The sequence below is a fragment of the Drosophila persimilis genome, unplaced genomic scaffold, assembly GCF_003286085.1.
Source record: "Drosophila persimilis strain 14011-0111.01,24,50 unplaced genomic scaffold, DperRS2 tig00000780-arrow-arrow-pilon, whole genome shotgun sequence".
Lineage (NCBI taxonomy): Eukaryota > Metazoa > Arthropoda > Insecta > Diptera > Drosophilidae > Drosophila > Drosophila persimilis.
This window is the reverse complement of record NW_020825353.1, coordinates 950148-966665: the sequence shown is the minus strand read 5'-3', so window position 1 is coordinate 966665 and position 16518 is coordinate 950148. Positions and strand designations below refer to the sequence as shown.

Here is a 16518-nt window from a genome sequence, read left to right as displayed (position 1 = left end):
TACTTATCTGACAATTATCTCTGGAGCATCCCTTCGCATTCCTTTTCTAACCGCAACCACAACTCTTAAAATTTTTAATTAGCACAATAAAAACTGTCAAACATTTCTGTTAATTCGATTAAACAGTGAAAACAATGTCTGACATCTGACAGCGCTGACAACTGCAGTGCCTATCCGCACACAGCACTGCACCTGTTACTGCAGCAATAAGCCAAAACAGAAACTCGAATTCCCCTCAATAGTACTCCACAGTAGACAGTACACAGTGCACAATACACAATCCACAGGCCATACTCCAACCCCACTCTGTCAGCCTTTTCATTTAATTGCGGTTGACTTTTGGGGTTTTGACTTACAGAAGCAGAGTGTCAGAAGGTGGTAGGGGGTGGGGGAGGGGTCGGTGGATGGGGGAGGTTGCGGCGAGATGGCCCAGTGAATCGGAGAGTGTGTGCCCCTCTCTCACAGTCTGCCACTTGGCAACAAAATGCCAATCATCAATCAAGGTGATTTGTTTCAATGCCCCCCAGCCGCACATTTCACGCTGTTGTGCACCACTCCAGGATCCTGGATGGACAGACACTGATAGCGGTTGGATAGGGGGGAGTGGCAGCGGTAGGGGCAGCGGCAGTGGCAGTGGCAGTGGTAGTGTGATAGGGTAGGGTATCCAGAGGTTCATTCAGCTTGGCACATGTGGCCAATCACTTGCATAAACTTCAATTGCTCTCTCTCTCTCTCTCTCTCTCTGTCTCTCTCTATCTCTCTCTGCCTCTTGCCTGGCAGTTGTTGTTCATCAATGAATTCAATCACGAAAATGCTGCCCCATTTGCCTGCTGTCCTCCTCCTCACCACTCACTCAGAACCCACCCAATACATACCCCAAACAGACCTACAGACACAACACACTCCTTGCCACACGCTCAGTCGTTGCATATTCATGAGGCAGCAGCAAACGTTGGCCGCCTTCTTGTTTGAGTTACTGACGTGGCTTTGATTTAATTGCCTTGATTTTGTCTATAATTTATTTTAAGCCTCATTCCCGACAGACCCACAGATTTCAACGAGCGCCATTTTTTCCGGCACAAAAAGTTCTTTCTTTTTGTCCGAGCAAATAATTCGTTTGACTGCATCCATGTGGAAGTGGTCGTTTCTGATTTTTGTTTTAATGCACACAATGCTACCAAAATGGCCCCAAAAATGTGATCTATTTTAGTGCATTCCACAGTCTGATATAGAACCGTCTCGTGCGTAAAATTGTGCAAGTATTTCCATGGTAGTATTTCAACCTCCTTCCTGTGCGACTTAAACCGCAACAACACATTTTTTGACGCTTTAAAAAGTGTCGGGGGTTACCGCCACGAGCATTTTATTCCCCGTTCACTTTTGTCGCCATTTTGCTGCACGCCAAGACCAAGAGCAAGTGAGAACCCCCCAAGACCAAGAAGAAGTTGTAGTCTCCCAGGCATCGCTCGCACTCTCTCTCTCTCTCTCTCTCTCTCTCTGCTTCGCTCTGTCACACTTTTTCTACCGTTCTCTGTCTCTTGCTTGCAGTCATGTTTCATACTTTTATACAGATTTTTTGTTTTTATTTTGCGTGTAATACTTTTTTTTTGTTAAATTCCGAAAGAGGTGTGCGCATAAATTTTTCGGTGCCCTGCAGGCGAATTCTTTATGCAGAATACTCCGCAGTAGCAGGGAGCGAAAAACTTCCCGAAAAAAAAATGGGGAGGAGCCGAAGAGCAGCAGCGTTCCAAGGGAACTAAATTCAGTTTGGGGCCAGACTGATTGTAATTTCATTTGGCTCCTCTCCGCCCACATCCTTCCATCCTTCCATACTTCCACCCACCCATCAGCCATTACCGATTTTGGTTATTCCATTTTCCAGGCGACAACAAATGTCATTTCCTGTCGCGTCGCCTTGTGATTTGTGACCCGAGAAATCGTAATCGCACTTTATCTATTAGTTACATTTTACCCCGGCCTGGACCTTCTTCCCTTCCCTGTCCTTTTGTCAGAGTCCCTGTCGTCGTCCTTTAATGAAATTTACTCGGGTCGCCCTCCGTTTTCTATTTACTTTTGTGGCACAAAATTAATAAAGGCACAAGGAGGTGGGCCGGCCCCTTCATCGGGCAGCTTCCTTTGGTCCAACGGGAGGAGGGGCCAAGTGGAAACTTAATCCCCAAGGAAATTATGTGAAAAATGTGCGTGGGTTTTGGCTTTTGTCCGGCACTTTCCCTGCTGATGGCTGGGCCGGCGAATGGGGTGGGGGCATGGGGTGAGGGGATGGATCCCTTTTCATTTTCTAAGTTGTTAAGCGGCGAATAGCTGCAAATATTTTTGCTGGCCAACTTAAAACATTCAAACATTCAGCGTAAGGCAGGAAATACGAGCATAAACTGTTGGCAGTTGGCCGTGGCCCGTGGGCGGTGGGCGGTGAGACGGGTCGAATCAACGTGAGAGCAACGTGACCCCTTTTCCGTTTCGGGTTGCCATGTTTAGGGTTTGTCTTTTTTCCATCTCTTCCCCTTTGAATTGGAGGTTCATTTTTAAGCTGCGCAATTATCATTAAGTGGTTGGTCCCTGCCGATGGTCAGTGGCGGCGTTCCTTGAGAGGGTTCGTATAGTTCCATATTGCCAAACTGCCAAAATGTCATTATTGGTATCTAAAATATCCAAGTATTTGTCTATCCCATGCATCTGAGACCCAAAACCTGATGATAGATCCCCCACTATCCCCAACTTCGCCCCTGCCTGGACATCCCCTTTTCCCCTCTCTCTTTATCTTGTATTTTTTTCTTGTGCCTGGTTTTAGGTTCTTTTCTGGCAATTGTGTAAAGGTTGCCGGCAATTTTGTTCAATTTGTATGGGTCTCTCTCTTTTGTGCAGCTCTTCGTGTGGATGTTTTACGGAGCGAATAATTTCCATGCCACGCTGCGTATGAGTTATGCGAGTCCTGCATAATCCAGCCAGCACACACATAAATACATAAATACATATGTATTCACGTTCGGCAGAGAGTTGGTCGCGTTTGATAGATGGATTTGCTTCTTTGCGTGCAGGGGCCCGCAATCAGGACAATTGTATTGGGGCCTTTGTGAGGCGCCTCTGACAGACCAAAAGTGTCAATTACAGACACGGACACACATACTCGTACTCGTACTCGCACTCGCACTCGTACTTGTACTTGTACGATAGGGGCGGGGAGTGACAGAGAAACGGAGATGGAAGTTTGTCCTAATGCTTATGTAAATGTCAGGTCATTGTTTTGCCACAGACATAATGCCGTAATTAGGCAGCAGCATAAGCAATTAATTAGGTTCGTTAATGCGAAACTAAGTCAGAAGTAGAGATGAGTTACATAAAGTTGTCTTGCGTTTAAAGTCGAACCATACGCACACGCAAGCATGCACTGTAGATTCCTCAATGAGAAATCACTACCTATACAGCGATGGAGTATCAATGTACAACATTCAATTCGAAAATGTCGGCAATTAAATAAAGAATTTGCCTTTTCCTGCTCAAAAATATGACTGTATAAAACGTAATCAAAACCCAGCCATCTAGAAAATTACTTGGTTATTCCCTGATTGTGTGTGATAATTAAATATTCGACATTAAGTCTCTGAGCTGCTGCTGGTTTCCGAATGCATCTAAATAATCACCAGGTCACCAGACGGCAGGTCGCCTCTTCCCCACCGTAGTGGGGTCCCCAACACTCCTTTCAACGTCCATTCATCACCTGTGTTTGTATGTGTGCGCGTGTGTGTGTGTATGTACGGAGCGACTGCTGAGTGAGTTCTGTTTTCCGTCTTTATTTCATTTTAATTACATTGCATTTAAATTTTACATTTGCTCGGGGCGAATGATTTTCCCGCCTGCCCCAGGGCCCAGGTAGTCAAATCAGGCGTATGATAAATTGATATGCATTTTCAATACGATTACTCTCACATATATCAGGGATATTCTGAAATATGCATACGTACGTACATATGCGTGCTTATCTGTTCTTTTCGCCCTACAATAGATATTAATAAAGTTTAATGCATAAATTCTCTTTACTTGAATTATTCTTAATTACACACCCGCCCACAAAATCCTGAGAAAGTGGCTTGCAAAATCATTTCAAGAGAAAACAAACCAAAACCTTCTGGTTTCAGTGGCGAACTGCTTGAACCAAAGCTTCAGGTTTAGGTGATGAACTGCTTGTAGGATCAGTTCAAGCGAGAACGAACCAAACCTTCAGGTTTCACTGGCGTACTGCTTGAACCAAAGCTTCAGGTTTAGGTGATGAACTGCTTGCAGGATCAGTTCAAGCGAGAACGAACCAAACCTTCAGGTTTCACTGGCATACTGGTTGAACCAAAGCTTCAGGTTTAGTGGATGAACTGCATGCAGGATAAGTTCAAGCGAAAACAAACCAAACCTTCAGGTTTTAGAAAAGGAACCAAACATTCAGGTCTAGTCGATCGACGGCTTGATCGAAGCATTTTCCAGTATGTTTCCCCAGGTCTAGCTGATAAATATTCAATATTTATTTAATATTAAAACCTATCTCTCAAGAATTTTTCAATCAAATCATCCAGATTTTATTCTTTTCTTAAACCTTCTCGTGGTAGTAAAAATAGCAAACATACATATGTGGAAAAATTGAAATTTTAATTAAACTTCAACTGAGAGTTAAAGCTATGGTCGAAACGAACGGTGGATGGGGAGCGGGCTTCGTTTATCCAGAAACCAAAAACCAGCCGCAGAGCAGCGAACCGTCGACCGCCGAAACATTTCAAAGACAAGCCACCAACAGCAGCAACATCGACAACATCCACAACATCCACAACACATCCTCACGCCAGCATTGGAGAGGATGACGACAATGGATTAACTCAAACCTGTAACTGCCTGACCGCACAGACACTGAGGGGGAAAGGAAGAGAGTGGGAGACAGAGTGGGAGCCACGAGTGGGTCCAGTTGATGGCCACATGTCACAGACATTATGGAATCATGAACTTACATATGTGCACCTGAATGTGTTCGTGCGGGCGCGAGGGGCAGGAGTAGACTCCATTTTGCGGTGGCGAACAGCGATTGCGGTCTGATTGGAGATGGTTTCGTGATGGCATTCCAAGGTGTTCCGGGCTCAGTTGCGCGTGTAATTCTCAAAACTAATTATTGAATGGAACTGTTAGCGGTAGTAGATCCTTCTTGAGATATGGTATGAGAGCTCCTCACGATGCCATAACTAAGACCCCCAGACACATGGCATTTCAATCATCAATCAAAGTGTTTTGTTACGACTTTCATGCGTCATGTTCATGCCTCGCTGCTAGCCCAGACCCATTTCATTCTCTTTCTTGTACGTGGAGTAACTGCCTCACAGCCTGGTCATGTGTGTAGGTGTGACACTGTGACACAGCAGACGACATTTATGGTGTCGCCGAGAAGGATTCGCATCAGAGAGCCGACAGACAATCAATCACATGCTCGAAATCAATTGCGGAATTCTCGAAACGAGCCCCGGTCCTCGTTTTCAATTTCATTTTGCTAAATATTTATGAGGCTAGCAGCTTCTTCCGCCTACTCTCGATTTGTAATCCTAATGAGGCGTAATTAGAAAAACATTCGATTCCGTTTCAATCGTATCAATCAAAAGGCCATAGCGCTTTTTATCAGCCCGTCGCCCCCCCGGTCCCCCCCGCCCACTGTTTGACCATTTTAACGAAACTTTAACAAACTTAAGTTTCAATTTTCTAGCGCATTATTGGTAATCCCTCTAATCCTCCGCCTCTTTTTTTGTTTTGTTTGTCGTTCTTGATTGCTGCTTAAACTTTTCTCACTTTTCATCGCCCCCACTTGTTTGTGATTAAGCTTTATTGTAAAGAGCTTTTTGTGCGCCTTTTGATTTATAGATATTGGATCATGCCACACCTCCACCCTACTCCCAGTCCCAGTACCAGTCCCAAACCCCTACCTATGCCCATGACTCCTCCTCCTGTGGGACACTTTGTATATGGAGTGTCGGGCACGGAGTCCATGCGCTCGATAAGCTGCTATGGAAGTACAGTATTCAGAGGAGTTTCTGAACTCAAGCTGGGACCTTATCAGCGTATTCGCTATTCGGTGTAGTCCCTATTTCGGTTCTGCGAATTCTGTTTGCGCCTTTATTGCATACTTTTAGGCGCACCCGAAGTTGTTTACTGCCAAACGCCAGACCACCCTTCCGTCCTTGACAGCCGCACAATTTGCTGCTGCGTTTTTTCTCCGAGCCCTCGTACGAGCACGAGGGTACGAGTATCTCTCAGGGCTTGTTTGTCTGCTTCTCTTTGAGGGCCCGGGTTCTCTCTCTCGCCTGCCGCCCTTTGTCGGTGGCAAAAAGTTTGTGCACTGATTGCAAACTTGTTTCAATTGTTTCGCAGACCAAACCGAAGAACTGGACTGGACTGAAGGTTCGAGGTCGAGTCGGGGCAGGGCAGAGCAGAGCAGAGCTCTGGGTCTGGGTCTGGCTGGGCATCGGCATCCGCCATGAAAGTCAAGGCAAAAGTCGAGCGGCAAGAGCAGCGAGCACTTGCATATTTCTGTGGCTTAGTTTCCGTTTCACAAACGAAATGAAATGAAACGAACGGCATAAAAACCCATTGAAAATTTGCATACGAAAATGAAATTCAAATAGGTTTTCCATGTCCCTCACAATCAGTTTTCCGGATGAGACCAAGCCACACAAAGAATAGAGGAAACTTTCGCTTTTGCTTTCCGTTACTCCTGCGGACTGTGGTTGTTGCTGCCAATGCTGCTGTTGCCAATGCTGCTTTAAGCCCGATATTTATGATCTCATATTATGCTGAGGGGATATTTCATATTTGTAGCCCAATCTTCCCTTTTTGACATGGCTATTTTAATCTCAATCTTTTGACAGGACTTGTTTGCCAAAAGCCCCGCTTGGGCTTCTATGACGCCTGTTATCAGCGGAAAACGAATTGAATGCGAAGTAGTTTTTCATTGAACGTTTCGCCAGGACTTTGAAATGCAAATTTATCCAGTTTGGTCCTTTGTCTCTCTCTGTCGTACTCCTTCTTCCTGCCTGGAGGCTGGAGGTCTGGGTTACAGACACTCGAGCGGCTCGAAAGCTAATAAAATGCAAATTTTTCATCGCGTAAACAAAGTAGACGATGTCTAGAGGTGGAATTTGCAGGGTGGGAATATCGTATATCGCACCAATACTCACCTTGGGTCCCCAATTCGATCAGAATTACAATGGATAATGGCATTTCTAATTAATGTTTAAGCCTCTTCAATCTCCTACTCGTCGCTTGGCCCAGCCTCTGGAGCGTCTCCCATCTCTAATTGTCGATGAAAGCCGAATCCCCAATTCATTTCCATCAAAATCGGCTTCAGATTCGACTTTGGGCCTCGGACACTGGGAGGCACTCAACAGCCAGGCCAGCCATTGATTTAATGGTAAGCTGTTGAATTTTGATGGCTTTTAATTGTCTTAAGACCAGTCGTAGTTCAGCAAAAATCCAATCAGGACTCCTTTGATAGAGGCGTTGCGGAGAGGGTGTTGAGTGTGGAGAGTGGAGAGGGGAGAGGAGAGACGTACTGTTGTCAGCACAATAGTTTGGAATTCCACTTAATGCTGACTACTGACCCACTTATTGGTCACTTCTGTGGCAATGTTTCCGCTGGCCCGTCCACCGCTGCCAGGGGCTTCAGGCCACCCAAAAACCACTTGACTAAACAGCACTCAAATTTGATTTTGATTTATGCTCTGCTGCTGCTTCTCCATTCTCCCTCTCTTTGTCTTTCCCATCCTCATCCATTCCCATGCTCTTGGCCATCTCTGGGCCCTTCATCCGGGGCCAACTACAATTGCAGGCTCATAACTTTGGCATCTATCGTCCTTTCATTCGTTCCTTTCATATTTACATGCTTCTTACACGCGCATTGGCGTGTAACGGAAATTGAGAAGAGCTCCTTGAACGGGGCCCCTCTCTCCTTCGCTCCCTCTATCGCTTTCTCTTTCAATCTTTCACCAAAAGGGTTGTCCGAAAAGGTTGCCACTACCCACTATCCCCCAACCCTCAACCCCGAAAACCCCAAACCAATAGAAAGCTTATGGAGCAAACGTTTTTGGTATTTTATATTTTTTTTTGTTTTCCGACTGCATCCTTTGGCCAAGACACGGACACTCCAACTCCGACTCCAGCCCCCTCTAAACCCCCTCAAAACACTCACAATGGAAAATACAATTTTCGCAATCTTTGCTTATCTTTTCATCTCTCTCTGTGGCTGCTTTTGCTGCTGCCTCGTTGCTTGTTGCATGATTCGCTGTTGCTGCTGCTGTTGTTGTTGGCCAACCAGAAAATCGGTAAAAAGCTAAGGCAACTGGAAAAGAGGGTAGGGCAGGGGGTAGGGCTTGGGTCCTGCGGGTGGGGAAATATCCTTTGTTTGTCGGCATTGCCGGTAATGCCAAGTTGTTGCAGTAAGCACATAAGCATCAGTTATGAGCGAGAGTTGCTTCAAGGGTTTCTCCCTATTCAGTGGAATGAGAAATAGTAGGATCGGATTTGAGGAGTAAGCAAATCGTGGAATTATTGGTATTATTTATGGATAATAGCACATATGCACCATGTACAAACAAAGACCCATCAATTCCAATGGTACACGATTTGTGTGGGCTGGCTTTTGAGCTGGCTCCAGGCCCTCTTAAAGCTCTCTTAAGTCCAAAGAGAAAGCCAAACGTACTTACGCAATGGAGTCGGAATAGTCTTGTCTGTTCTGCAATCTTTGAGCTTTTACTTACTTATATTTTAGGCCCTAGTCACAGTTATTATTTTAATCTTACACATACAAATACCGTCACGGATCGATAAATATATACCCTTATTGACACTGCCTCTAATTTCCTAAAATTACCCACGCATTATCATCTGGCAAAAGCTTTGATTGGAAAAGCCCTGGATACCGCACCTGGAATGGGATATCATTTCCATTTTTTACCATTCTATTTTGAGAATTTTGTAAATTGTTTTTTCCTATGAACTTATGGAGCCACCCTCATTCGGCCTCTTCTTCTGCCCTTTGTATTTCTTATTGCTTTTCCGGGTTTTATTGTTGTCATAATGTGGTGGCTTGTTGCTGTTCTTCTCTCTCTCTCTCTCTCTCTCTCTCTCGTTGGCCCCGTAACACCTTCCTTCTCTTTTCCTTACTCCCTCTCCATATATATGTATATCTCTGTGTCTTGTACTGCTTTAGAACTATTGCCAGTATTGACTACTCCGCTTGTTCTTTCCACCTGCGCCCATCCGCCCCATGGACCCATGGACCCATGCTCATCTCTTTTTCTTTTCATTTCTGCATTTTTTTTACTGCTTAATGCCGGGACATGGACACAGAACACCAGCATGCGACGGGTGGATGCAGTCCACTCCACTCCAATCCGCTGCAAGGATCCAACAGTTTATGCTACCTTTTTGTCTTCTCGGCATACCATACCGCTCGGCATTCGCTCCCGCCAGCTCAACCATTTTGCCAGGCTTCTTTGCTGCATTTTTTATGGGCAACACACAAAGGTGTATTTTACTTGCCATAAGCAAGGATTGCATACATTGTTTCCTGCATAGTCCTTGTATCCTGGCTGATGTTCTTGTTTCTCGGTTTCTTGGTTTATGCGTCAAATGAGGATATTCAATTTGAGCTTGATATGCATTTTATTATTTGCCGGAGCAGCAACGCGAGGGGTCAGGCAGGGGGGATTGAAAATCAAAGCAATCATCATGCGCCTGAATGGATCCAACGGGGAGTCTGAGACTCGATTACATATTTACTCGAGTTACACCTGCAATATTCTTATGATTCATAGGGCGGCTCACGTCTTGACTGCAGCAGTTTTCTCCAGGATCTCCGGTATCTCAAATGCCTTCGTCTAACAATACGCACGCAATTACCGCACGACCGCAGGGGGAGGGGGCAGGAGGGCAGGACGGCAGGAGAGACAGGGTCCATGGGCGAAGAAAACTTCAACTCCCCAATGCTTGACGAAAGTTTCACAGTTGTCCTGATGATGATGATGGCGATGGCGCCGGGGCCACAAACTTTTGCAGGGCTCTAATTGCCCAAGTGGCTTTCGAGAGCAGCGTCGTCGCCACGTAATGGAGAAAGGAGACCGAAACTTTTTCCCCAATTCGACAACATCTGCTCCATCTTCAGATCGTGCTCCTCTAGGGCTCCTTCAGCAGTCCTTCTCCTGTAGTGCTCCTCCCACACTTTTATTTCACTCACAAAATGCACAATCAAAGCTGACCGTTGGCGTTATTAACACAAATGAAAATTGTGCAACATACACACACACACACACACCCACGGACTTATAGCCGTACCTGTACCCGTACCCGTATATCTCCCTGCCTGTTACTTATATTTCAATTTATTAGATGGTCAACTTTTGTAGCGGGAAGTTACCGGAGGTGCAGGGGCAAGAGCAGGAGCAGGAGGCCAGGCCAGGCCAGGCCACTTGCCCTAATGAAGTTCTGGATTACAGAGAGATGCGAGATGCAATCAGAGAAACTTCCTCACATATGTATGTGTGTAGGTATGCATTCACCTTCGTATCCCCATAAAAGTTGCACCCGGTCAAAGGCCAAGACCGGCTCCTCTTTATGCATATTTACATTTTACCGGCACTTAACCCCCTGGATCTTGCATAAGCTGAGTCCGAAAACGAAAGGAGTACGGATATGGCCAAGAGAGGAAGTACATACGTACCAAGGGTAATGTGCAAAGGTCCCTAAAATGGGAGGATATTCTGGTCTCTTGGGTGCTGCAATTATTTGTTGTAATTTACTTTTGTGAATACGGTCTTAACTAATAATTGATGGACAGTGTCGCTTAGTATTTGTCAGGGGGCTATTTATTTGTGGCACCTGGAAGTGGCAAAGTCAAGCCAATTGGCGAGATCAAAGAGAGTGACAGGCAAGACTGCGGCAAGCGTCGGAAAAGTATTGAAATTCCACAAGATCTGGCTGTTTCAACATTTGGATTTGTTGAAGGTTGCTACCATTTGAAGGATACCAAGACGCTGCTACATCCTTTAGTACTAAGACATGTTACACGATTCGGACAAGCCTGGGAAACCAAAAATTCTATGAGAGTTTCTTGTGGGTTCATCAGAGTTCAAGCGAATCACTGCAGTACTGCAACTTGGGCCTAACCGCAAGCAATAACTAGCCAGCAATCCTTCTGCTAGCTGGGAAAAGCATCCACAAGCAAGGACAAAATTGAACCTCAAAATAATTTCCGCTGTGTATGGGACATGGGACCCTCAAAACATTTCATTTTAAAATGGAGACAGAACCAACCATCAGAAGCAATATTCAACAGCTTGCCGTTAATTTGCGAGGCGTCAGCAGCAGATAGAGAAGGACCCAAAGGAGAGAAGGACTCCCCAGTGGACCTTCCCCACTTCACTGACCGATTGCCCCATTTCCGCAATCATTGGCTTCATCAATAGCAGAGACAATTTCTGATCTGACGAAGGAATTCAATCTTGTCGCGTGCTAATGCCCCCCACATTGAATTTTTAATTTAATTTAGCTGTAAGCAGACAGCAGCACACACCCGAAAGGAAATGTGGTGGAGCGAGGCGAAAGCTTACAGAAAAACCAATTTGTTTTATTAAACTCTTGGCGTTGATTTTTGCATAGAAATTGTCTAATCAAAAACAAATTTCATTTGAATAGTGTTTGATGTCGCGACGTGACTGGCTTTCGTGTCCTCCGAAGACCCTCCCTATGAGATCGTTGCCAGGTGATAGCCAATAACGAAAGGGAGGAGCAGAGAGAGGGGGGCGTACGCGTAAGACTCTCCAATCTTTTGAAGGTTCAAAGTTTTACCGTCGCCGCAAAACCCACCAGCTCTCACACCTCCTCCTTCTGGGCAATGGCAACCGCAAGCGGCAAGAATTATGCTATTAAATATATTTTTTTCAATTAGCCCCCGTCTCGCCATGGCCGTCACGTCCTTTCGGTTGTCTGTCAAAATATATGTACACAATTTGGTTTTTTTTTTGTTTTTTTTTGGCGTAAGCATCATTATTAAAAAGGCCGCACGCTGCGTGCAATTTCATTTTGGCCCCAGACCAGACCAGACCCTAATTAGACGGCGACCCAAGACAAGAGAATCGGGGGAAGGCAACAGTCAAAAAAATTGGAGAGTTTATACGATGCAAACAAATTTTAATTAGAAACCGCAAAATTAACTGGAGAAAAAGTGCCGAAATGTGAGAAAGTTGAACCGCAAAATGTTGCCAAATTATGCGGTTGCACTTGTTCTCCCCTCCTCCTCATTCAAAAAAGAAAGTTTAAATTAAATTTTCCCGTTTTCGGGTTAAAGTAAAGATGCTCATTGAATTTCCATCAAAATTCAAGGCAGATATGCATATTAATATCCAGTAAAAAAAATCTCATAAAAATAACATAACATTGCAGCATGGTTTTTTCGGACTCGCTGCCACACGTTGCCAGATTGCCACATTGCCACATTGAATATTCATTGTTAATTGAGCTGTAAAAAATGTGACGCTTACAGGCCCTTAATTGTTTACTAGCAAATATCTTTGGGCCACGGACAGAACTATTAATTGGAGCAATCTTCAGTCACAAAGCTTGACAATCACGGCACCAGTGCGAGAGTATTTTCCTCTGCTTTTCAGCCCCATTCAATTCCATGGCTGTTTGGTACCGAGGCTGTTTGCCATATAAATACCAGCGGGTAAACATTTCTCGCCCATTTATATCCATCAACTGCCAATAAATCATTACAAAAAATCGTTTTGTGCTAAAAAATATATATATATGTTGGTATGTATGTGTGTGTGTGTGTGTGTGTGTGAGCCATTAGTCATGCGAGTGTATTTTTCGGGGGCAGGGGGGTCTTTTGGAAATCCCGCAAACAACAAGAACAAGAATTGTTCAATATTTGCCAACAAGCATTTTTTGGTAATGTTTCAATTAACTTGAGCAAAAATATTTATGAGTCTCTGCCCTGCCCCATAAAACGTTGTTGTTGGGAATAAAAACGCATTGAACGAGCCGCACACTCCGTCTCCCTCCTGCCCATGTATCAGGCTCTCTCCTTCCTGCTGTTGCCACTCTTTTACTGCCATAAACCGACAACATAATTTGCGTCTATTTGAAGCGTAGCATACTTTTTAGCGCGCACACACACAGGCACACAAAAGCAATCAAGTGTCGCAGGAAACAAAACACACAAAATGGGAGAGTCTCGCTCGAGATCGAGTGAGAGGTCGTTGGGCAACGGAAGCTTATGCGTGACAAGCAACAAAAACATCGGCAAAAATTTCGTTAATGTCGCTGTTCCGTTCCTCAAATCCCTTTTGCCCGTCGAATCGTCAATCAAATCCGGAGCATACTTTTAAGGGCACTGAATTTTGTAGCATCCTTCTGCGAGCAGTTCTGATTGTGTCCTGGAATCTTCTTGCAGAATATCAATTATTTAGCATCCTTGCTTGAGCTTAGGACAAGTTTGTATGGCTCAGCTTTATTTCTCTCTTAGACAATGGCGAATTTCACTTCCGGAACATCCACAACCACCCACACCCACCCACACACACATGCACAACACCCACAGACAGAGAGAGGCATAGGCCCTGCTACTAGGCCCGGGCCACTGATGTAGACTTCATCAGCAACGGCTGGCAGCCCAAACGACCAAAAATCAATGGGCTGGAAAATATTTATGATGCCCACACATATGAGTGGGGAGTGCCTGGACTCCCGAACCCCTGAAGACCCCTTTGCTCACAGCCTGCTCTCGCCTTTCGCCTTTCGCCTGGTGTGAAGTTTGGCGAAAATGGCAAAAGTTGACAGTTGCGTATGCAAAAGTGTGGCAAGGGAAGTGGTCCAGGGGGCATGGTGTTGGAAGGGGACAATTAACAGGGCATAAAAATAAGTTTGTGCAACTGACTCGGCTCTCTTTTTGCCCTGTGCCTCTGCCTCTGCCTCTGCCTCTGCCTTGCCCCTCTTTTGTCACACTCTGTGGAGTCAATGAATATTTTGTGCAACATTTTTGCAGGGGGGAACAGATGCAGACGAGAATGCTCGGCAGCCGCAAAAGAATTTGCCGCTTCAATGGTCTTGCAGAGGCATCCACATCCCCCCTGTGCCTGTGCCCGTGCCTGCCCCAGCAACAGATTTATAACTATATAAATCGAAACCGAGTCTAAAAGAGCTGCCATTTTGTTTTGGGTTTTTGGTTTCGTTGTTCTGTTTCTCTCTCAATGCCCTTATCTATTTTTTTTTTGCACCCTCTCCTGCTTCTTTCTCGTCTGCCTTTAGACTCCGCTGTCTCTGTCTCTGTCTCTGTGATTCCTTATTTTCTTTTTTTCGTTGTTGTTCTGCTGTTGCCACTCGTCGAATGTGTTTTGCCTTTTGTCCAAAATTTATTGTCTATGTTTATGGCGAGTGGGGGCGATGCCGGGAGTTGCAGCATACAAATCGTTTACTTCTTACAAAAGTCTATCGATCTCCACTACAGAGAGAGCCAGCCCTCTGTTCGTTCAGTGCCTTGTTGTTTGATTGTTTGCTTATGGGGTTTTTGTCTTCTTTGAGAATTCTGGGAGTCAAAGTAATTATCTTGTAACGGAAATAGATATTGGAGAAGCACTCTGTGGGACATTTTTGTAATTTTACAGTTTCACTCGTATCTGTCGGCTCACTAAAGAGAGATTCCATAGCTGGATTTCGGAAATTCTCTGGTATATTCATGGGGTCAGTTTTGAAAACATATTCCTTTGCAGTAAAAACATGGAAATTGTTTTTGGGCTGTTGCTTCAGGTTGGAGTCCCGATGTTGTTGCTTGGGCTCTCCCCGAATGCTATGTGTACTTTGGCCACAAACAAAACATGGTCGTAGCCAAACATAAATGTGGCCTGTAGGCGTTGCCCCTCCCCCTCTGTTCAGCCGTACACACGTGACACACGACTGATTGATCATATATTGTGCATATAAATATGAATATAAAAATGATACGAGATGTAAAAGAAGGCCCATTGCCATTGGATGGATTAACCCTTGAGCCTTATATGAAGCTGTCACAATTTAACTAATTTGATGCGACAGAACAGATGCAGACGGATGCCTAAGAAACTAGTCAAACAATGGAAATCGATTGGGAAATGGCAATAACCTGTAACCGGTTTAAAGTTGGATTGCATTTCCCCAGTTTAATGAGTGTACAATCATCTTGTTCCTTTCTCTCGAAAAGATCCTTTCGGCCGGCTTTGTTGCTTAAAATCTCAATCAAATTTACATTCGCCGTTTCGCCTCATGAGTCATATCCTTATCCTTAATACACAGCTCCATGCCCTGCTCATCTGCCAGCACTCCTGGGGGGCTCCTGCATTGGCAGCTGGCCGTAAAATACTTCCATTCCGGCTTCCGTTGCACATTTGCACAAACAATTGCTGAATGGACCGCAGCAATGGCGGCATCCTTTTCGTCCTCGTGCTTAATGGCCTGAACTGCTGTTTCGGGAGGTTCCTTTCAGAGCAGAGCAGATACGATTGGGTGCCCCGGCCTGGGGGAAATAATTTTTATAAATATTTTTCACTTGGACAATGAGCAGGTCCAGGAGCCAGCACCCAGCCAGCAAGAGGGGACGAGCACTACCTGGCGCTGCCTGGTGCCTGCTGTCTGCCGCCTGCCGCTTGCCGCATGCGTTTGGGGATGTGCTGCTCATCAATTGACACCGCGCGTTGCTTTTAATTGTTTATGCATGGAGTGTAAATTAAAATTAAATTGACTGTGCGGCGCGGCACGGTGCAATGTTTCACGTTAGAAAAGCTTTTCCCCCCCCACCGCCCACCGCGGCACTTTCCCACCTCCGCATAAATAAATAAAAAATGATCATGGCACACAAACTTAAAGTTGGATGCAACCTCAGGAATGCTTTTTCTCTCTCCATATATATGTACATGCATACATTTTTTTATTTATATATTCTCCATTGCTGTTGCCGTTGCCGTTGCTGTTGCTGTTTCTGTTTCTGTTGCTTTTGTTGCAGTTGTTGTTTTTAATTAAGTTATAAAATATTAATTTGCCGTGTTTTTATGGTTGTTTGTCCACGTTGCAGTGGCGCGGCCGCCGCTGCTGCGGTTGACATGCATTTTGTGGTTGCAATTGCACAGAGTCCCCCATTCCCGGAACCCCTCTCGCAGCGGGCTTGTACTGCATGTGCCGCCGCCAGAGATGCGGCAGTCTCTCAGGTTTATTACGTAAACGCCTCCAGTGCAGCATTCATCCTCCACTATTCTCCCACCACTATCCAGCATCCAGCATCCTTTGCCCTTTATTCCTCCCTCTCTCTCTCGCTCTCTCGCTCTCTCTCTCTCTCTCTCTCTCTCTCTTTCGCCGCCTGTCAGAGGTTGCCTTTTAGCATTTTACGCGTCATTTAACCCGCTTCGATTTGCCGCTGCCTTTCTCCTGCGCGCCCTGCTCCATTCCAATCGTATG

General features: G+C 45.3%; 1 protein-coding gene across 1 annotated transcript; it reads left to right on the top strand.

The window, feature by feature from the left end:
• The first annotated feature begins 5911 nt into the window (after nucleotides 1-5911).
• LOC113566572 lies at nucleotides 5912-8369 on the top strand. Its single transcript, XM_026992776.1, is given in 4 exon segments — nucleotides 5912-6050; nucleotides 8029-8141; nucleotides 8143-8265; nucleotides 8268-8369. Coding segments are annotated over 4 exon segments (477 nt in total).
• Nucleotides 8370-16518: the final 8149 nt, after the last annotated feature.